This window comes from Dreissena polymorpha, chromosome 1, assembly GCF_020536995.1.
Source record: "Dreissena polymorpha isolate Duluth1 chromosome 1, UMN_Dpol_1.0, whole genome shotgun sequence".
Lineage (NCBI taxonomy): Eukaryota > Metazoa > Mollusca > Bivalvia > Myida > Dreissenidae > Dreissena > Dreissena polymorpha.
In genome coordinates this window covers 22,232,703-22,254,610 of record NC_068355.1, presented here as the reverse complement: position 1 = coordinate 22,254,610, position 21,908 = coordinate 22,232,703, and the positions used below count along the sequence as shown (strand labels likewise).

At 38.8% G+C, this 21,908-nt stretch overlaps 2 protein-coding genes across 4 annotated transcripts in view; both read right to left on the bottom strand.

Annotated features, from left to right (window-relative positions):
- Positions 1-3,101: 3,101 nt before the first annotated feature.
- LOC127874091 (uncharacterized) overlaps positions 3,102-21,908 on the bottom strand; it is a 331,818-nt gene continuing 313,011 nt past the window's right edge. Inside the window, exons 1-5 of one of the 3 annotated variants that reach the window (XM_052418224.1) lie at positions 9,984-10,118; positions 8,866-8,985; positions 7,320-7,450; positions 5,575-5,956; positions 3,102-3,903 (exon numbers count right to left, since the gene is read on the bottom strand). In XM_052418224.1, the coding sequence (XP_052274184.1) occupies positions 3,565-3,903; positions 5,575-5,910 (675 nt within the window). In that variant the 5' untranslated portion in view covers positions 5,911-5,956; positions 7,320-7,450; positions 8,866-8,985; positions 9,984-10,118 and the 3' untranslated portion in view covers positions 3,102-3,564. Of the gene's footprint in view, positions 3,904-5,574; positions 5,957-7,319; positions 7,451-8,865; positions 8,986-9,983; positions 10,119-21,908 lie in introns of those variants that run through there. The other 2 variants (XM_052418233.1, XM_052418214.1) reach the window with 2 other exon arrangements.
- On the bottom strand, positions 14,368-18,538 carry LOC127874028 (uncharacterized). The gene has a single exon (XM_052418134.1). The coding sequence runs from the start codon at positions 17,725-17,727 to the stop codon at positions 14,851-14,853; it is 2,877 nt and encodes a 958-aa protein (XP_052274094.1). The 5' UTR covers positions 17,728-18,538; the 3' UTR covers positions 14,368-14,850.

Genomic DNA, 21,908 nt, shown 5'->3' with positions numbered 1-21,908 from the left:
CGTAAAGTGAAGTGCCAGATTATCCAGTGCAGTCCGTACAGCGTAAAGTGAAGTGCCAGATTATCCAGTGCAGTCCGTACAGCGTAAAGTGAAGTGCCAGATTATCCAGTGCAGTCCGTACAGCGTAAAGTGAAGAGCCAGATTATCCAGTGCAGTCCGTACAGCGTAAAGTGAAGTGCCAGATTATCCAGTGCAGTCCGTACAGCGTAAAGTGAAGTGCCAGATTATCCTGTGCAGTCCGTACAGCGTAAAGTGAAGTGCCAGATTATCCAGTGCAGTCCGTACAGGCTAACCAGGGGCAACATTTTTAGTCTTAATTTTGATACAATTGACGCGGAAAGTATCCTGACTGGGAAACCACTTGTCACTTTCATTAAGACCTGTTTCCCCAGAGTGTGTATTTATAGTTACAGGGTTAGGTACACACGGGATATACGGTTCTGTGGAAAACCATATCGGGGCGTAGTTAAAGGGTTAGTTACACACCCAATACGGGATATACGGTTCTGTGGAAAACCATAGCGGGGCGTAGTTACAGGGTTAGGTACTGACCCGATACGGGTATGTGGAAAACCATATCGGGGTGTAGTTACAGGGTAGGTTACACACCCGATACGGGATATACGGTTCTGTGGAAAACAATATCGGGGCGTAATTACAGGGTTAGTTACACACCGGATATACGGTTCTGTGGAAAACCATATCGGGGCGGAATTACAGGGTTAGTTACGGACCCGCTACGGGATATACGGTTCTGTGGAAAACCATATAGGGGCGTAGTTACAGGGTTAGTTACACACCTGATACGGGATAAACGGTTCTGTGAAAAACCATATCGGGGCGTAGTTAAAGGGTTGGTTACTGACCTGATATGGGAAATACAGTTCTGTGGAAAACCATATCGGGGCGTAGTTACAGGGTTAGTTACACACCTGATACGGGATAAACAGTTCTGTGGAAAACCATATCGGGGCGTAGTTAAAGGGTTAGGTACTGACCCGATACATGATATACGGGTCTGTGGAAAACCATATCGGGGCGTAGATACAGGGTTAGTTACGGACCCGATACGGGATATACGGTTCTGTGGAAACCATTTCGGGGCGAGACCGAAGGTTTTCCACGGAACCGTTTATCCCGTATCGGGTCAGTTACTAACCCTGTAACAATTATATCACCCCAACTACTTTCCAAACTCATTAAATTAACAATTATGGTTATATATAACCAGTATTATTATATTTCTACTGCCCCATATAGTCAACTGACACCATATAGAATATATGGGTTCATCATGTGACGTCAAACAGCCAATGAGAGAAGAGTATTTTGTAGATGGTGTGATATATATTGTTATTTTTAGCATAGGTGCTTGCACCTATGCTTATGGTATATACCACATTTTGAAAATCCACATCGGTCGGTTACCCTTTATGAAGCCTTACCTGATCAAAAATCAGACGAAATATCTATTTAATTTAGTATATGGTAATTCTTACAATTTTTGGGGGGAAACGTTTTTCTAACGTTTTCTTCGAAGAATATTGCTGACACCGTTTTTAGTGAATTTTTCTAAGACCGTTTTATGTCAAAAAATCTTCTTATAACCTAAAACAAATTTCGTTCGTAAAACAATTCTGTTCTTGTTGATAGTGACCTCACACCTAATTTCTATGGGATCCCAATTTCTATTTCCTTCGTTTACTGTTCTGTCAGAGGTCAAATGTTTACATAACTGAATTCATACGGCCCTGGTTTAAGTATATGTAACATTTCATCGGTTAATTATAAATAGAAATTAAAACATATTCTCAGCAGGAAGTGGGGTATAAAGCACTTTTATTCTTTGAAAATGTGTAAAAAATGGCGGAGTACGATGAATGTTTTCTGATTTATGACATGGATTCTGACGTGCCTTTCTATGGATTTGATGAAGTAGAGTTTAAAAGTAATAGAGATGTGTTAATTGAAGTTAAAATGATTTACTTTGAGCCAGAAATTAACGTTACGAGTAGAGTTAACGGTTTAAATGTGGCATCGGATTTAATGGATTCGCGCGAATTCTGGACGAGTGCTGTGTCTGTAAAATATTAAATTGAAAGCTGTAAATGTATCAAGTCGGAAAAGAAAACGGATGGTTGCATAATGGTATGCGTGAAATAATGTAATTCTACGTATTTATTTTCATAGTTATGTCATTTTGTAACCATTCACATTCGTCACTATTTGGAATTCCCGTTTCTAAAAATAGAGCATTTTGTTAACAAGGGGGGCGACTCGTGATGTCAGCAATCGTTAAGGCTACAATATACTAAATAATCGAATCATGAAGGGCTGTACTTTCTAAACAAATCATCATATTTTCCTCGAAGGCATGTTATACACTTTGTTCTGGTTTTATCGTTTGGATATATTGATAGGGTAAGCATAGGTGTTCACTACTTAATCCCTGAAATAGGATAAAGTTGGAGATTAAAGTAAAAAATGGCACTGCAAAAGGTTACAATCCACTAGAAAACGGCCGAAAAAAAGGCGCAAAAACAGTCGATTTTGATTTGAGTCGAAATAGTTTTTGGTTTGAACATGACAAATCTTTTTTATTGCTTAAATCGATTCAGCTAAGAATGCCCGTCAAGAAAAGGTATGGTTATGGGGGTCTCTATGTGCAAAATGTTGTATTTATTTTCGCTCAAAGTTGTCGCTTTTACATCGAAACATATGAGGAAACTATTTAGTATATTTTGACCGTAACATTTACTTCAGCAGCAACTTCCCTCTATCTTGCAACTATGCTTTCAGCGCCATCGGCGCTCTCGTTATAGGGTGTAAACACATTGGTATGTATGGCTTATGGTTTAGATACCAAAGGAAAAGATATTATGGTACATAATTAGATATAAATATATATTTTGTACCAAAATCTCGTTTTGCAGATATACTTAACATGCTATTTTATAGTATTAATATTACATATATGTGTGTCCTGTCATGTTTGTGTATTGTATATAATGTTACAAAATCACATAAATTGTTTTGTTAGTATGGATCCAAAACCACACGACTTTGTGTTCAGAAAGGTATTCTGATATTGGTGGCTTTAGGCTAGCCCTCTGTCCATCATCGTGTCTGTCTGTCAGTTGCTACGTCCGACCACACAATTTGTCTGACCTTATTTGATAAGAAAGGGCCTTAAACTAAAATATCTGGAAATGAAAGTTATTTATATTTGTTCTAAATCTGTTTCATGTATACATGATATAATTTTGTGTTTTAAGTTGGAAATGAATCAATAAGTTATTATTATCAATACATGTATTATATTCACAGTATTCAAAACAAACAAAAACTGAAACTAAAAAAAAAGGAAGCGTATATGTGCCTTAATGTATGTGGATGGTTGAATTAAAATAGTGGTAATGAAATTATCCCTCTTGAATCTTAAGCTGACTCAAAAAATCGAGTCATTATTGGTAAGTGCTAAGGTACATATACCAAACGACACAAATTAGCATGATGACATGGTTTCAAAGTCAATTCCAATTAGCTCATATCTTCATAGTATCTTTAAGGTCGTGAGTGACGTCGACCGCTGGAAACTGCGTTTTTAAGTTTCCCGCGAACTGCGTTATCAGCAGACGCCGCTATCACTGCATGAGCGTTAACAACCTCCATGTAGTTTCTATTGGCCGCGGTTTCGCGTGTAGTGACGTCATGCGGGTAGAACACCAGCCGGTCCGTGCCCACTTGAAGCCCCGACTGTATAGCTTTTGCCATATCCGCTGTAGTACAAAATTCGACGACCCAGCGGGAGTTGACCCCGGGTCGCGCCGACCGGATATCGAGGGGATCGAACTGGATACTTCGGACATGAACGTCGAGTTGAGTCTGTATTAGGTACTGCACCTGTTCGTGGTTTGATAAGTAGTAGTTATAGATGTAGTAGAAGTAGTAATAGCAGCAAAAGCGTTAAACGCAGTAAAAGTAGTATTATAGTTGTACTGATTGTTGTTGTACAAGCATTCTTTATTTATTTTTCCTAATAATTATTAATATGAGTAATACAAGCAGTACTAGCAGAAGCAACAGTTGTAATTGCAGTTACCTAGTACATATGTAGTTTATTTATAGACATTTTTTATTTACGTAGTACGACGGAAATATTTAATCAAGGTCCGTCTTTGCAATTATAATACATGTTATGATTTGTGTCACTTGTGCTCGATTGGTAATTGTCGGCTCTGGTACTACTTAAATGTACCCCGGGTACGGTAAATAAAATAACACGTGCCCGGGAATCCTTACGCTTAATTGAGCTCGATTGGTCATTGTCGGCTCGGGTACTACTTACATGTACCCCGGGTACTCTTTAGTATACTTACATATACCCCGGGTGAGGTAAATATACTTAATCGTACCTGGTTGATATTAGACTGTACCCGAGTTGTATTCCCGCAAAAACATCCGATGTCGTAAAACGCGCTACCGATTATCTTAAACAAACTTCTCTTTAAATAAAAACTGCATCAACATGCTTTTTGAGTATGAGTTTCGATAATATAGAGGCCACTTTACAGAAAATTGACATAAATGTGAATATAATTTAATATAAAAAAAATAACCGACAACGACCGATTTAACGTCATATTTCCCGGGTACGTTTTAGTATATTTACCGTACCCGGTGTACATGTAAGTATATTTAAGAGTACCCGGGGTACATGTAAGTAGTACCCGAGCCGACAATGACCAATCGAGCCTTAATTGATCGTAGTCTGCTATTTTTTTTTAATTAATTATATTCATATTTATGTCAATATTCTGTAAAATAGCCTCTATATTATCGAAACTTCTTCCTTAAAAGCATGATAAGAAGTTTTTTTAAAGAGAATTTAGTTTCGAATCCGTAGCGCGTTTTACAACATCGAATTTTGGGCGGGAATAATACACGTGTACAGTCTAAATTGGCCAATCGAGTGTCAATTATGCTTGATTGGTCATTGTCGGCTCGGGTTCTATTTACATGTGCCCCGGGTATCTTAAGTATACTTACATGTACCCCGGGTACGGAAAATACTTAATCGTACCCGGTCGATATTAGACTGTACCCGTGTTGGATTCTCGCCCAAAATCCGATGTCGTAAAACGCGCTACCGATTATTTTAAAGGGGCCGTCCAACAGATTTTTGGGAAACTACGAGGATTGCTTATATAGGTAAAAGATACATCCGCTTTCATCATGAGCGTTGATGGTCGAGTGGTCAAGGCGGGAGACTTTTTACTCCGTGACTCCAGGGGTCAGGGTTCGAGCCCTGTTGATAATTACTTTTTTTCCTTTTTTTAAATTGTATTCTTGTTTTTTTACATGTAAGTAGTATCCGAGCCGACAATGACCAATCGAACGTCTGTTATAGTATCAGTAGCTGGTAGATACAACTTGAGTTCTTTGTATTCACTAACATCACACAACTTATAAGGTACAGTTTCTAAATAAGTTACGTTGTTTGCGAAAATAATAAAAAAAGTCGACATAGAATGTCACACAATGCGTCGTGCAAGTGGAGTCTTACAATTTTACCTCCGAGTGGGACACGTTTTCGTTGTTCCGGAAACTGAAAACTGCGGCGTTCGGCCGACTGGGTGGTGTTTGTGTCACTGCGCATGTGCAGACTAGGGGCGATCCGGTCAATGTTGTCACTGCACATGTGCAGACTTTGGGCGATCCGGTCGATGTTGTCACTGCGCGTGTGCAGACTTGGTGCGATCCGGTCGCTGTGTCACTGCGCGTGTGTAGACTTGTTGCGATCCGGTCGATGTTGTCACTGCGCATGTGCAGACTTGGGGCGATCCGGTCGATGTTGTCACTGCGCATGTGCAGACTGGGGGCGATCCGGTCGATGTTGTCACTGCGCATTACATTCGCGTCCGGGCAAGCTTGATCATCCGGCGTTGCCGCGTCACTGAAACCGGGAGGGCGGGACCGGCTTAAGGGACATAAAACAGGAAATAAAATACATATGTAACTAAATTGTTAAAGAAAAAACGGTCATACGATTTAAAGTGGCGGGCATTTATCAACATGGTGCAAACATATTAAATGGTAACGCGTGGGAAAAAAACGTGAGATTATTTCAAATACTTGCGTTAAAAGAGAAAAAATGCATTTCCTCTTTTAAGGCTCGATTGGTCACATTCGGCTCGGATACTACTTAAATGTACCCCGGGTACTCATAAGTATACCAAATGTACCCCGGCTACGGAAAATATACTAACACGTATCCGGAAAATTTAGACCAATTGAGAAAATTTATTCCCGCCCAAAATTCGATGTCGTAAAACGCGCTACAAAATACGAAAAAAAACCATCTCTTTGAACAAAACCTGCCTCAACATGCTTTTTTGAGTTGGAGTTTCGATAATATTTATGCCATTTCACAGGATATTGACATAAATATGAATATTGTTTATTTGACTAAAATAGCCGAGAACAACAAATTTAGCGTTAGAATTCAACGTTACGTTTCAGTATGTTTTCCGTACCCGGGGTACATTTAAGTATACTTAAGAGTACCCGGGGTACATTTGAGTAGTAACCGAGCCGACAATGACCACAGTTAATTTTTAAAATAATGTTACGATTAGCTCTTGTGCTCAGCTGTCAAAACATTTTCGTGCACGTGGAACTCATTTTGTTAAAAATAACGACATCAAGCATGAGTTGATAATTTATTATTAATGAAATTACAAGGCGTCATCGTTGACAGAGGTAATTTTCGTATAATAACAATGGTTTAAGGTAATTAATATTTGATACATTTGACACTCACTTGGAACTGGTTTTATTAAAACATTACATCTATTTTCTTTTGACGATTATTAATACAATTGTAAATTTTATTTTAAAAATTTCATTAAATATATTCTTTTCAGAATGTAGTTTAATTGGACTATATAACGGACTATATAACGGTTTAGAATTATTCGGTTGTTGTTGTTTTTTATGTTAAGAAATTCAATCCGCTTTAAAGGAAATTTGTGTTTAAAATGAAGTGTCATCTTAACGAAAATCGAGGTTAGGCGGATTAACATGGGGCCTAGAATTCCAAGAACGAGGCATGTTAATTTTCATCGGGGATGGGAAAAAGGGAAGTTTGTTTTTGCAGTTATATTTCCTGCCTAGCATCCGATGGATAGAAAAGTGATCTCAACATAGATCTGGCGATCACCTGATAGCGAACAAACGATACACAAACACCCCATAGAATACCGTGTGAAAGATTTATAGCGAACAGCAAACATTGACTTATGACACGTAATACTTACATCTCTGATCAACAGCGCCCCGTGCCGCGGTCCCGCTATGTGCGTCCGGTTTCTGTGGGCTCTCTCTCCGGGATCGCGGCGCATGGTGGCTGGTGGCGTCATGCACGCAGTCCGGGTCCAGCAAAAGGGTACTAGGCCGAAAACCAAGAGCGAGTAACTTTTGGTACTGGAAAGGACTGATTGGCTGCTGAAATGTCAGCTTACTTCCCCAAACATAGTTTTTATAATCACAAAATCGTGATAACAAAGTAAGGTATATTGGTGTTTGTTATACCGTCGAGTTTGCATAATAACTGGGAAGTCAAAATATACAAAACAATGAAATGTATGAACATTGCAGTATTTTATTTATTTACTTGTAATTGTCTGCACTAAACAGTATAATTTATCTGTAAGTTATTATGTTTAGTTTTATATATCGCTCAATCAATTGCGACAAATCCTACAGACTGACTGAATAAAGTAATCGCAGCGGTTATTTCCTGTTTGCTGATCGAAAGCTGCTTCGTGCTTGTCGTGTTTTTTTTTAATTGTGAGCGGTTAGAATGCATGTATATTATTTGCAATCAACAGCCTATAACGTATGTCATTAAAGTTGTCTAGAGCCGTACTTGCTGTACTTATTGAAACAAAAAATAGTTGTCAGGAAATAATAATCGATAAAAATGACGTCATCGCATGTTGTTGTTTTTTTATAAGAAAGGCAATGTTTTGAACTGAAACATGCTGGGAACCAGTGACATATCTGAATATGAACATGTCGAGATTGTCTAAATTACAAGGTATGCGCCGATTTCTGAAGGGGAACGGCGAAGCAGGCATACGACTTAATTCAGTGTTTTAATTCGAAAGCTTTGCGCAATCCAAAGATTCTTCATAACACAATTGTCAAATGTGCCCCATCAAAACGAACCAGCAAAATAAACAGAAGCACATTTATTATTAAAATTACGAAATTTCCTTAGGTGTTCAAAAGGTACCTCGGTCATGTCATATCAAATATTGTACGGACAATTACAGTGACGGCTTAATTGTATACTCACCGTTAATAGACATCAATCATAAATATTATTCTTAAATAAAGGGAATGTAAACTATTGATAGGAATTTAATAGAATTATTGAAAGAAAAGTTATCAAAGAGGTTAAGACGTGTTATTGTACTTCATCAAAAATTGCACCGTAACTAACAAGATAAAACCCGCTCGGAAAAAGGGGCTTTTTGTGCACGTCAACTCAAGTGTCGTCCAAGATAAGCATGTACAGTTCAAGCAGGCTAATCTGGGACGACACTTTCTGATTGTTTTGTTAAATGGCAGTAAAATAATTAGCGAACATCCAGCAAACTGCACAGGCTAATATGGGACGACACTTTCTGATTGTTTTGTTAAATGGCAGTAAAATAATTAGCGAACATCCAGCGAACTGCACAGGCTAATATGGGACGACACTTTACGCACATGCATTAAGGCCGGTTTTCCCAGGGCTAAAATATGTATCGTATGATGTTTTATAAGACGGGCTGTATTCAATTACCGACCATTTACCTTTGCAGAGATGGACGATCTGTCAGGCCCGGCGGTAAAGGGCCTACACCGACCGGAAGTGGGCCGGCTGTCCACTTTATCAACTTTCATGGAGGAACCAGACCCGCCCTGCGCACGCCACTTTGAGAATAGAAATTGTGCTTTAGTAAGGTAAGAGTGTTAAAGGGGCCTTTTCACAGATTTTTGGCATGTTATGACGTTTGTCATTAAATGCTTTATATTGCTAAATGTATACATTGGATCTAAAAAGCTCCAGTACAAGAAAATAATAAAATTAAAGAAAGAAAAAAGTAACCCCCAACTGGGCTCGCAACACTGGTCCCTGGCGTAAAATGCTATCGCATAGACAATTCGGCCATTCGCGCTCATACATTGGGTAGTGAATCCTCGTTGTATCACAAAATATAACGACCCCAACAAACTATTCAATTGTTTCACGTTGCAACGCTTTATAATTTTCAGGTTTTTAACGTCAAACAATGCATATAATGGATATTTTAAAGCATGGTAAATGTTCAGTATTAATGTCCGCACAAATATCATAACTACAACGAACATTTGCGAATCTGAAGCATTTTGTTTTAATTTGTCAATTTACCGAAACGTGTTAAGGCCTCATTCTAGGATTAATGCATGTGCGTAAAATGCCATTTCAGATAAGCCTGTGCAGTCCGCAAAGGCTAATAGGGACGTCACTCTCCGCATAAATTTAATTTTCGTACAGAAGAGAATTCGTTTTAACGATAAAATCCAAAATAGCGGAAAGTTTAGTCACTGATTAGCTGCGGACTGCACAAGCTTAGCTGGGATCGATTTTTATGCATAAACATAAATATCAGCTTTCCGTCTCCGAGAATTAGGCTCGTCATAATCTTGTTGTGCCCTCCCCTTTCCTCCCAAAATTAGATGTGTATATAAAAATAATACCATGTTAACATCTGTTTTCAGTATAGCTGAACATCATTGCTTTTCTTTTTAATTTTATGCATATTCGTCGATTTGTTTTACATTTGAACAAAAGTTAACTTTGGAATTTCGTTGAAATAACAACTATATGACGTCAACATGATGACGTCATTATCAAATTGCGAGTCGGGCACACTTCGTTGTTCGGTTACCTGATAAGATTTCGAGTCTGGGTCGAATGCGAGGATGCTGGTGTAACCCCTCGGTAGCGGTTGATGCTTGAAGAGCTGCGCAGACTCGCGCCCAAGGGCGTGCATAGCGTCGGGGTCCGGCATGTCTCTCCCCCGCCCACCGGCCCCTGCCTTAAGTTGTAGACGGTCACGATGCTGCAGTGGACCGGGGTACGGAACGCGTACTGGGGACCTGATCTTGGAACGAAAAGCATTAACATATTAAAATACAAGCGCAGATTGAGTGTTATTATACTGACATTAAACTGATACAATATAACACTGGATATAGTATTTAAGTTGTTAGTAGTTGTTATTAGTACGTAACGCGCATAGGGGACCCGATTTATAAACATAGCAACAGCAGCATGCAAATAAAACAGCAGCAGCAAAAGCAGCAGTAGCAGTAGTAATAGTAAAAGAAGTAGTTGATGTTACTGTTGTTGTTGTTGTGGTAGCAGAAGTTATAGTAGTAGTAGTAGTAAAAGTAGTAGTAGTAGTAGTGTTAGTAGTAGTAGTAGTAGTAGTAGTAGTAGAAGTAGTAGTACTTGTAGTAGTAGTAGTAGTAGTAGTAGTAGTTGTTGTAGTAGTAGTAGTAGTAGTAGTAGTAGTAGTAGTAGTAGTAGTAGTAGTAGTAGTAGTAGTAGTAGTAGTAGTAGTAGTAGTAGCAGCAGAAGCAGAAACAGTAGCATTAGCATTAGCAGAAGCAGTAGCAGAAATAGTAGCATTAGCATTAGAAGTAGCAGTGACAGAGGTAATAGTGGTGGTGGTGATTGTAGTGGTAACGGCAACGGCAGCGGCAGCGGTAGTAATAGTGATAGTAATTGTTGTTGTTGAAGTAGAGGTAGTATTTCGTTAATCATAATCATCATCATCATTATCATCATCATCATCACCACCACCAAAACCAACACCATCAACACTATCTCCATCATTATCCGCATCATCATCAGAATCACTTTCATTATTACCTCACACCTGTCGGCACAGAGCACTGAGATCCCGGCCAATGTCCCGACGACGTCGGTCGCACTTCATCCTCCGTCAGTACGCCTTTCTTAAGTATGAGCGCCTGGCTCGATGTCGGCATTACCTTGGTGACGGAACCGCATTTTTAAAAACCAAAAACGTTTTTTCATAACTAAAAGAAAGTCATAGATTCAAATAAATGTAGATATATTTCACTCTAGACATCGCTTCGTATATGGATAGTAGTCAATAACAATAAATAAAATGATGAAGCATTTGTAACTCTTTTCGTCGATAATTTTAAGAACAATACATTCTGCATTACTGACAGCGTTTAGTTTAAACATATGTATTTTAGCTCGATTGCGTAAACTACCCCAGGTTTATCGAAACGCTCTCGAGTCCGTTTCTTGGTTTCACTCAGTGACTTTGGGAGATGAAGACAGAACGCTCCCACAGAAGGGAGCGAACGAGTGACCTCCCGGCGTTTCAATGACAGCGTGTAGAATGTGAAATTTTAGTAGTGACTTTTAGGCCTCTGAATCGCCCTGTGCGATTGATTTACCTCACCAGAACAAAGTTTGATTCCTGATGAATGTATTTTTTTTATAAATATTCCCGTTATTATTGTAAAAATTTTAGCATATAACAAATAATTATAAAAATAAATTTTTGTAGTAGACACGTTTAATAACAGTAAACATCAATACGATAATCCTTCATTCAAGTAATGTAACCTGTATTCTAGCAATTCGTGGCTATATATTCAATTGTATTCTCGCATTTCATGGCAAAATGTTTACATATTTTCGGATAATACAATTACATGTACAAGCAAAAACTATGATCGTAAGACTTTTGGACTAAATATATTAATTAGTCATCTATTTTATTAATGATTAGTTGTAAACATTCCAAATTTCTTAAATGGTTCCGTGTCTACATTATATCATTGTGTAACGTAACAATACTTTGCGATGACGATCTATTCTGACATGCATATGTTATTATTTGATTTACAATGAAGTATAGCATTTTTTATGTGAACAAAATCGAGCTAGGTGAAAAAAAATGAGGCGCACTCTTTGAAAATGGGGACTAATGAATATGCTGCGTATAGCGTAATCCCAGATGTGGACTTCACAGGCTAATCAGGGACGACTCTTTCCGCTGTTATGCAAGTGTTCGTTAAAAAAGGAAAATCCAGTTTAAGCGGAAGGTGTTGTGTCTAATTAGCTAGTGCTGACAGTCTTATCTGGGACAACACTTTACGCACATGCATTAAGCGCCGTTTTCCTAGAGTGCTGGTCATATATTTATATTCAGTGAAAACACACACACAATAAAGGCAACCTGTTTCTATCAACAACCTTCGAGTACACTTTTTAGACTTTTCTAATACATCACTTTATCATATCAATATAGCTCCCTTATTTTTGAACGGCTTGTGTTGAAATTTCGACCATGGATAATTCTACACATATCTGATAATACCTGAAAATTAAATTGAAATTGAAAAAAATAAAATAAAACTTACCAAATTTAAAACGTTTCTTCAAAGATCAAATTCGCAAACTCGTACAACGTTAAATAATAACAATGTGAAAAGTAAAACGCATAAACTTACACGTCATAATAATTGACCGGCTTGCAACATGCCGATTAAACTGTTTCGCTCCTGAATATCCATACGAGCCATATTGTTTTTCTTTCATTACTGTTATGTTTTCCTCGTGCAAAAATTTACCTAGAATTATGATATTGAAATTAAATCGGAATAACATGTATATCGCCATTTACAACAATTGTTGATTTTTCAAACGCAATACTTTTTAAAACTAACATAGCTCAGTAATGAGTGAATATATTTATTTGAAATTTCACATGTGATCATTTGACTACAATATGTGCAAGCTAACGATAAAATCATTCATCCGTGACGATCAGACGCTTTAACAAGTGAGAAAGGTAGTCTGTAAAATACAAAGTGCGCGATTGCGCTCCTGAATATTCATACGAGCTTTATTGTTTTGTAAATTAATTTTATGTTTTCCTTATGTAAGAACCCTCCTAAAATAATTAAATTTAAATAAAAATAGAATTAAATTGCGTTTCAACATTTCCACGTGCAAAAAAATGGAACCACACCTAGCCCACGTGCTGGAAGCACGTGCATTATGTCCAGTTGTCCCAGTTTTGTATGTTTTATTTTTGTGTGTATTAAGAATCCGATTAGATTCTACATAAAGCATCAGATCGTAAACACACTAAACATAAACTTTGAACAAGAAAATGTTAACCGAACAAAATGCCAACAAACCGCATAGCAAATCGGAAAATATATCTGGATTTGGTATAGATGTGTGCTTGTAGCATATATCCTTTGTAGACTTACCTCATAATGCCGTTGCATTAAATCGGTATGTTGCGTTTTCCGCACGTCCCAAACTTTTTTGAAAACGGCCATTAGAATTGCGCCGCGCTATGGGTAAACGGGGCTTAATGCATGTGCGTAAAGTTTCGTTCTAGATAATCCCGCACAGGCTAATCACAGACCGACTGCACAGGCTAATCTGGGACGTCGCTTTACGCACTTGAATCAAGACCAGTTGTTCCAGAGCGAGGCAAAATTCAACTTACACCGATTTCAAGATGAATAGCAGGTATCACCGAACGTGAGTATCGACGATGTAATTACACAACAAATGTGGCGTAATAAAACCTACCCAGAAAAAAGAACAGATGGTTCGCAATTTTGCAGTCACCATTTAATTAAACATACCTATACATGTATTATAATATTAAGGGGCCTTTTCACGTTTTGGTAATTTGACAAATTACAAAAAATGGTTTCAGATACGCAAATGTTCGTTGAAGTTATGATATTTGTGAGGAAACGGTAAAACTGAACATTTAACATGCTCTAAAAATCCAATATTTGCATCTTTTGACGATTTACAAACCTGAAAACAATAAAGCGTTGCAACGCGAAACGATTTACTAATTTGGATAGTTCTGTTGTTGTCGTTATATTGTGTGACACTACGAGGATTGCTATATGAAGTATAAAATACATCATTCATTTTATGAGCACGGATGCCCGTGTGGTCTAAGCCTTAGACTTTTACTCCTGGTGTCAGTGGTTCGAGCCCTGTTGAGGGTTTCTTTTTTTATTATTATTCTAGTTTTTTATTGCAGCTTTTTAGATCCAATGTTTAAATTGATCAATATAAAGCATTTAATGGTGAACTTTAATACATGCCAAAATATGTGAAAAGATCCCTTCAAATCTCATTTCAGTTGAGACCGACCCAACTTGCCGTCTCGACTTAAATATTATTACTTGTTAAAGATGTAATGTATCTTTACTATTATCCAGGTAAAACTTAACACGTGCTAAAAGATATAACGATTTAATAACAATAATCACAAGCTAATTTCACTGAGTGTTCGTTCGTTAACAGTCGGACAGGCTCCCGGCGTCTCCTCTCTACGCATGCGCAACGCGCTTCCGATGGGTCAGACGCAACTCTCCAGGTCAGCCACAACACTCCCCCCGTCTTTATTGTTGGAACCGCTCCCCGGACCAGGTACCACCGCCCGAAACAATATTCTGCCATTTATCTGGTTGTGGTTTGTTGTGCCAATCCTGGATTGCCAAACTGGCGTATATTGGGGACCATCGATTTCCGAGGTAGATCTACAGGGCAACCTGCCCTGTGGAGATCGCATCAGACAGGTTGACTGCGTTTCTCGTGGTGACTTTCAGGATGTGCTGCGTTGTCACCCCCTGAAGTTCCGCCAACATCGCAGTCACATCCCCATCTTCCGTTGGCGCCGGAAATCGATGATAGGGCCTAGTGAAGTAAGGAGCGTGAATTCACTCCTGTTGTAACAAAAGTGGGTGTTGGGAAAAACTTCCAGCCAACACCCGACACGACTGAGTGAACGGCTCGCCCCCCGGATCCCACGGATATGAATCAGGCTGACTAGCCGATTCCATTCGATTGAAAACATGAGCTAACTGGCCGCTTGGATCGGCCAACTGTCTATCGTAAACTGCTGGCGCATGGACCTTTTCAAATTTAACCCCCACGCTGTCACACCCAGGGACACGACAGGTGTGGTTTCTTGTACACTTATCCACCTGGCGCTGGCTCTCCAAGCTCTTCTGGATCTGGGACAAACTGTCCCTTCTTGTGGTCGTGCGACTCCTTAAAGGACTTGTATCCTCGGACTGGTCGCCCTCGACCCCGTCTCTTCTGGTGGTCGTGCGACTCCGAACAGGACTTGTATCCTCGGACTGATCGCCCTCGACCCCTACCAAAGGTAGACATCCAACCGCCCAGGACTCGGTATGACCTTCTGCCTTCTTGTCTGAGAAGTGACACTCTTGGACCCCAACAGTAGCTTCTACCTTGTCACCGCTGGAAGAACTGACATCCATCGGGCAAACTGCCGTCGATGACTTTTTATGACCCTTTCTCGGAATTGGCGTTCCTGACAGGATATCCGGATCCGGACCTATGTCCACTGTTCGTTTGAACATGATAACTTTTGCTACCACCGGTTTATCTCTGAATGTTGTATTCAAAGGTATACTTTCGCCATTGATTAAAAGGCAGTCCGAGTGCAGATCAATCAATGCCTTGAAGTGCCGCAGCAGGTCATGTCCCAGCAACATCTCATCACTGATTGGCGCTACACATACCCCTTCCCTGGAAGACTGCTTTCCAAGCTGTACGTGTAAAGGCTGTGTCACAAATCCTTTGAGAACCGAATTCTTATCAGCAAGCTGCATGTTGATTTCCCTGACCTTGCCTGGTTTCCGCTCTAACTGGTCATAGACTGCTGAAGACAGTATAGATATATCCGCTCCAGAGTCTACCCGAGCCCTAACCTGACGGTCTCCTACCAACATATTCACATACGAAGACCCTGCCGTCACAACCATGACTGCTATGGTCTCCACTCCACTTGCTGACACGGATTTGCCCCCTTCCTTTTCAGCCGCCAATCCAGATGAAGCATCCTGCTGCACTTCAACCGGCACTAACAAATGGCCTCTTGCTACATCGGGCTGCGGTGCCTGGCCTTCGCTACCGGCCCTTTGGAGATTAGTCTTCTGTGGACTCTTTTCAGCCACTTGACCTTCAGACGTTGAATTAAGGGATTCCTGGTACACCTTACAATTCTTTTTTATATGGCCCCTGCCATTACAATGAAAACATCTGAAAGTCCTCTGTGGGAACGTCATATCCTCGTTATTTCTTGCACTGTTTGATGCTAAACTAGCTTCAAACTTACAAGTCAGCTGCTCGATCGCCTTTTCCAGTTTTTCTAATCTCACATCACACGGGGACTGAACCGCATTGACCGCTATTTCTTGATCATATTGCTTAGCCTTCTTGCCATCCACCACTTGAGTGACATACTGATGGTGTCGTACCAGATCAACAGCATGCTGAATAGATCGTGGTCGTTCAAAACAGGCGTGTTTCCCTGCTTCACTGTCAATACAACCTTGACAGAACTTTGAAACTGCCTCCCTTTGACCAAACTGATCTGGAAGGTCCTTAAAAGCAGGTATTGCCAGAGTTAACACTCTATCCGCCCAATCTTCTAACGATTCCCCCGGTTGCTGTGTAGCCTGCTGGAACTTAGCTCTACTTGTCTCAGGTAGTTCCTTTGAACCAAAGCGCCTTTCCATCTTTCGCATAATGTCACGGAAAGAAAAACTTTCTCCCATATGCGTCTCAATAGTGAAGTAATCGAGAGCCTTCCCCTCGAGGCACCAGTTCAGGTAATCACGGCATTCATGATCAGACCATTTGTAGACTTTCCGATAGCTGTTGAACTTTTGCTTGAATGACAGCCAACTGGTTCGTCCATCATATCGTAGGTTCTTTGGCTGCCTCCTTGGATCACCGTGGACTCTAGAGTGATATTCATTCTCTGATAAACTATCAGATTCTGAACTGGAACTGTAATAGAACCTTGATTGTGATGACCTTGCCCTGTGACGACCTTGTACATGACGATGCCGCCTTCTTGAAACACCGTGTCTTGACCCTGATCTTGAACTGGAGTCGCTGGAGTGATTCCTGTGCTTTGGCTTTTGTGATGGCCTACCACCAGATGGAGCATGACTGTAGCGGGAATGTTTACGAACTGACCGTCTGTTGTCGTCTTCATTTCCCGAGCCACTGTCGTCGTCTTCCTCTGATACCCTATCCTGTGACCGACGACGCCTAAAATGATCATAAGTCTTGGAGTGATTTCCCCTTTGCCTCTTTTCCACCCGCACCGCTGATTCATTGTCCGAGTCACTGCTCTCATTTCTTCTGAATTGTTTCTTCAACGGCTGTTCAACCCCCTGGCTATAAATTGAGGGCTTACAGGGCCTTTCATCTTGTCTGGACTGCTTTTTCTTATCTTTTTTAATGGGCTGCTGCTCTTCATCATCATATCTACCGCTTATGATTCCGCTTTTAATATCAGAAGCTATTTGTTTTTCAGATACATCTTCAAGGCAATTCCGGGTCTTGCATAAAACTTCTGTGTATTTATTGCATCTTACACAGTTCGGATCACTGCAGAAGTTTAAATCATCGTTATCACGTGTTGAGTGTGACTGAGCTCTTGTGGGAAGTGTCATGAATTCAAACCCACATTTTTTATTTAGGAAAAACAATAAGGCGAATATGATGAGACCGATATAGAATGAATACTCGGATAACCACGTTAAACCATTCATGATTCGTTATAACAATAGTTTTTCCTTATATGGTACACAACTGAACCGAAAGTAGAGTTTTATTGTTTTCGCCTTATTGTATTCTTATTTTCAAATAAAAATTACCTAAATAGTCCAATCGATGTATTTAAACCAAATTATGTTGAATAATATTGTTAACCAATGTTCACTTAATTAATTGCAACAATAGCCCACCATACCAACCAAACTGGTCAGAAGTATACGAACAGCCAAGTTCAACTCCCTCCGTCTTTACAACTGCAGCATAGTATCTGTTTGCAAACTGCAAAAAAACACCCTGTGTGCCCCCGAAAACTGCAAATGCGAGAAGTCCCTGTGCGCAAACTGCGACGTACCCCTGTGCGCCTCCGCAAACTGCGAAAACGGCTAGTACATGTTCACCTGTGTGCTCATAAACTCGTGACGTCACAGCAACAATTTTCTTTTCAAGAGAAACACTTCTTAAACAAATTAATACTGCCAAACTGGCTCAAATTTGTTTTAAAATACTCTGTGCTGGTCGATCTGCACCGACGAACGTACTCTAGACGATCTCAGTTGTGAAATACGATGTTTCAATAGCACGTGGTTGCCAAACTGGCAAATGCAAAAAGTTCTAAATTACCCGGAATCCCGCTGTTCTTTAAGTATTTGCCTCGTCGCCAATAATGTATCTTTACTATTATCCAGGTAAAACTTAACACGTGCTAAAAGATATAACGATTTAATAACAATAATCACAAGCTAATTTCACTGAGTGTTCGTTCGTTAACAGTCGGACAGGCTCCCGGCGTCTCCTCTCTACGCATGCGCAACGCGCTTCCGATGGGTCAGACGCAACTCTCCAGGTCAGCCACAACAGATGTAAGCAACGTTCTTCAAAAGGAGGTTAGATTTATAACCTTTTGCGGGAAATCGTCTACCAATCTAACACGAAAATAAACAGTTTCCAGATGAAAAGGTAACATTCTCTTACTTTTCTTATTGATAAAACTACTAGTGGGTTGCTTCGGTACACAAATACGCGTTCAATTGACTGACGGCTTCGTATACGTTCAATTTATGTTTGAGGTTATTTTACACTAACTCAAATGCCAATGCTGCCATAGAGACCCTAGTCCAAATAATTAGACGTAAGCTACCCCGCTTACGTCTAAACGGCTACCGTCGTTTTCCTATAGCAAATTGAGTTCAACTTAAACTTCAGTTTTTCTCGTTAAATCTTTGCTAATTCATAAAATTATCATTAATTAGACATAAATGTGAGCGATTACCTCTTAAATGTGTAAAAATTGTGCTTTTAAACCACTTATGTACATTTTTAAAAATAAACATACACAACACACGAAGTGTGTTTGTCGTTTATAGAATTACATTGAATTATCTTGAACGAAATTATTTTTTGAATAGGTTACACATAACCAATTGTTGTTGTACAACAAACCACATCACTTTTTAGCTTTCTGTACTCTTTATTAAATGAAACCTATATGTGTGTGTTAAAACTACCAGTTGTATCACAGAGTGTATATTGATAGGAGATGAATGGAGTATTTGACCCTTACTGTAGTAAATTCAATCTTATGCTAAAACTATTCATCCGATTTTATTGGTTAATTATACGTAATCTTGTTGCTTATTAATTCCTCTTTCAAAAATATACGTATATTCCCGTTGTTATTAATGGATTTATAGTGAGATGAACACAAGTAATACACATTTTATGTTTTACCACCGCGCGTTTTACCGTGTTGTGGCTATCGATCTTGTACAATTAGCGTACAGCGAAGCGCCGAGGTTATACATTTTGATGTACCCACTCACTTCTTTTGTTGAATTATAGTTTCATTTCTTGGCTGATTTTGACAAATTATATATCATTAGAAAGCTTACGTTACGTAGTAAACAGATATATAAATATATTTTAAGTTTTTCTTCTGATTTCGACAGCCCGGCGAGTTATAACTTTAATCTTTGCAAATATCATACCGTTTTGGAGTTTTAGAAACTAGATTTACGGTTGACATGTTCGTACTTAATACCAATTTGTAGCGTTCTTCTGATTTCGACAGCCCTGCGAGTTATTACTTTAACTTTTGCAAATATCATACCGTTTTGGAGTTTTAGAATCTAGATTTACGGTTGACATGTTCGTAGATAATACCAATTTGTAGCGTTTATATTTGGAGTTCAGTTTTAAAAATTACATCTTGCTTAGGAGAATAGAATTCTGTATACGATAGAAAAAAATGTTTAAAAACGAAAGTAATTAAGGAATGAAGGCGGAAGAAAGTAGCGCGCGTTCCTAACGCACTGAACTGATGCTACAGTCTTGGCGATTATGCTTTTGTTTAGAAACCGGCCATTGAATTTCCTTTGCCATGATTATTATATTTTTTATGGAATATATTGTAGTATTTTGTTCACGAAACATATCAATAAAGCTTATTATAAATAAATCTGAATAAATTAACGATTTCAGCTCTTGTTTATAACACAGAAAGGGTGTTAAATTTATGATGAAACAGCGTATATAGCGGACCCTCTCGATTTTATTCGGCTTTGCATGCATACTTGAAATAAAATGGGTGTCAAAAACATTCATCGTTTGCTGTTAATTATCAACAAGAGAATTGTGTATAATTATATAAAATGTTATTTACCTTAAATTATCAATTTATTAAAGATTCTTGAAAATCACGGTCGGTGTTACGCGGGTCATTTCGTATTTTGACATCAGGGCATCATGTCCAACTTTTCAAAATCAGATTTTTTTTTCACTGGGACGATGACGGCTTAGAATTAGACAGGCAGACAGATAGTTTATTCAGACTTATACAACAGTACATCGTCTTCAACTCAAATATATAAATTATTTTTAGACGGATTGTTAGGTGATTACACATATAGCAGTGATGATTCTGAGAATATTGCCATGTTTCTTATCCGTGTAATCTAGAGTCCGTGGTTTGAGCATTTTTATCCCAGTGTTCAATAAAAGATATCTCAATAATCTTGTTTATTGATAGATCTGTGGTTTTATTGCCCCTGTGTTCAGCACAAACCAATTATCTCGTTATGATCAGAAACTGTGCCGACCAATACTAAATAACACTATCAGGGCTCGAATTTAACTTTTTTTTCTCCTTGCAAAACATTGCGAGCAGCTTTTATACCAACTCGCAAAATCAAAAACTTTCTCGCAAATTTTGCTGGAAACATAATTTAATTTCGTTTTTTTTTATTCAACAGTTATTGTGAGTTAACTTTGCTTTATCTTTCGTATTGTTAAATCCATCTGTGGGCAAAAAGAACCTAGTTATTTTTCGCTTCGACGCCATGTCTGTTCAAGTTCAATGAACAGTACGTGTGAATTAGTTGACTGTTTAACGTTTCGTTGTACCAATACGATCCTCGTATCTGTACTATAAGTATACTAGTCTATATTCAAGCTGCGCGCTTCCGCATATGGGTATGAGGACGTTCTATGACCTATGGTTTAGCGTTCAGGAAGTCGAACGCATTTAGCAATATAACTTTTTTTCACTATTTCTTTACTCGCAAAAAATTACTAGTGGCTTAAAACTTAACTCGCAATCGGTATTTTTCACTCGCATTTTGCGAGTGTGCGAGTGTTAATTTCGAGCCCTGACTATGGTGTCATACGCCACAGCAGGGACCTGTACTTGTAATCATGGAGTCTATGTGCAAGACTTAAAAAAGTATGTTGTTTCGCTTGCGGTTGTTAAATCCAAAACGGGGCTTCCCAGCTGGCACAGCTGCTGATATTCGAATATGAATACTTAAACTTATTCAGACCTTATTCTTAACCGTTGCGCGTTTTACGATATCGGATTTTAGGCGTGAATACAACTCAGTGAAACAATTCAATTTCTTATACAACATTAAGCATATTAACAGTTATTGAAATTAACAATATCAGCGACATCTTTTTAAAGACTAAACACCTTTTCAAGTATCGAATTTAACATGTCAATAAAATATATTAATACCAAAAGAAGTTTCATTTAAAATTGTTCACATTAAACCTTTAAATGAAAGTGTCGCTTTAACTATTTTCCGTGTCTTATTAAGCCGCGAATCGTTTGCTAAAAACAGTTAACAAAAAGGGCTACACGTTCTAATTCTTAATGAAATACAAAAATAAGTATAACATAATT

What these genes read in the sequence shown, in the direction of transcription:
- LOC127874028 (XM_052418134.1), bottom strand. Translation starts at nt 17,727, where the DNA reads ATGAATGGTTTAACGTGGTTATCCGAGTATTCATTCTATATCGGTCTC.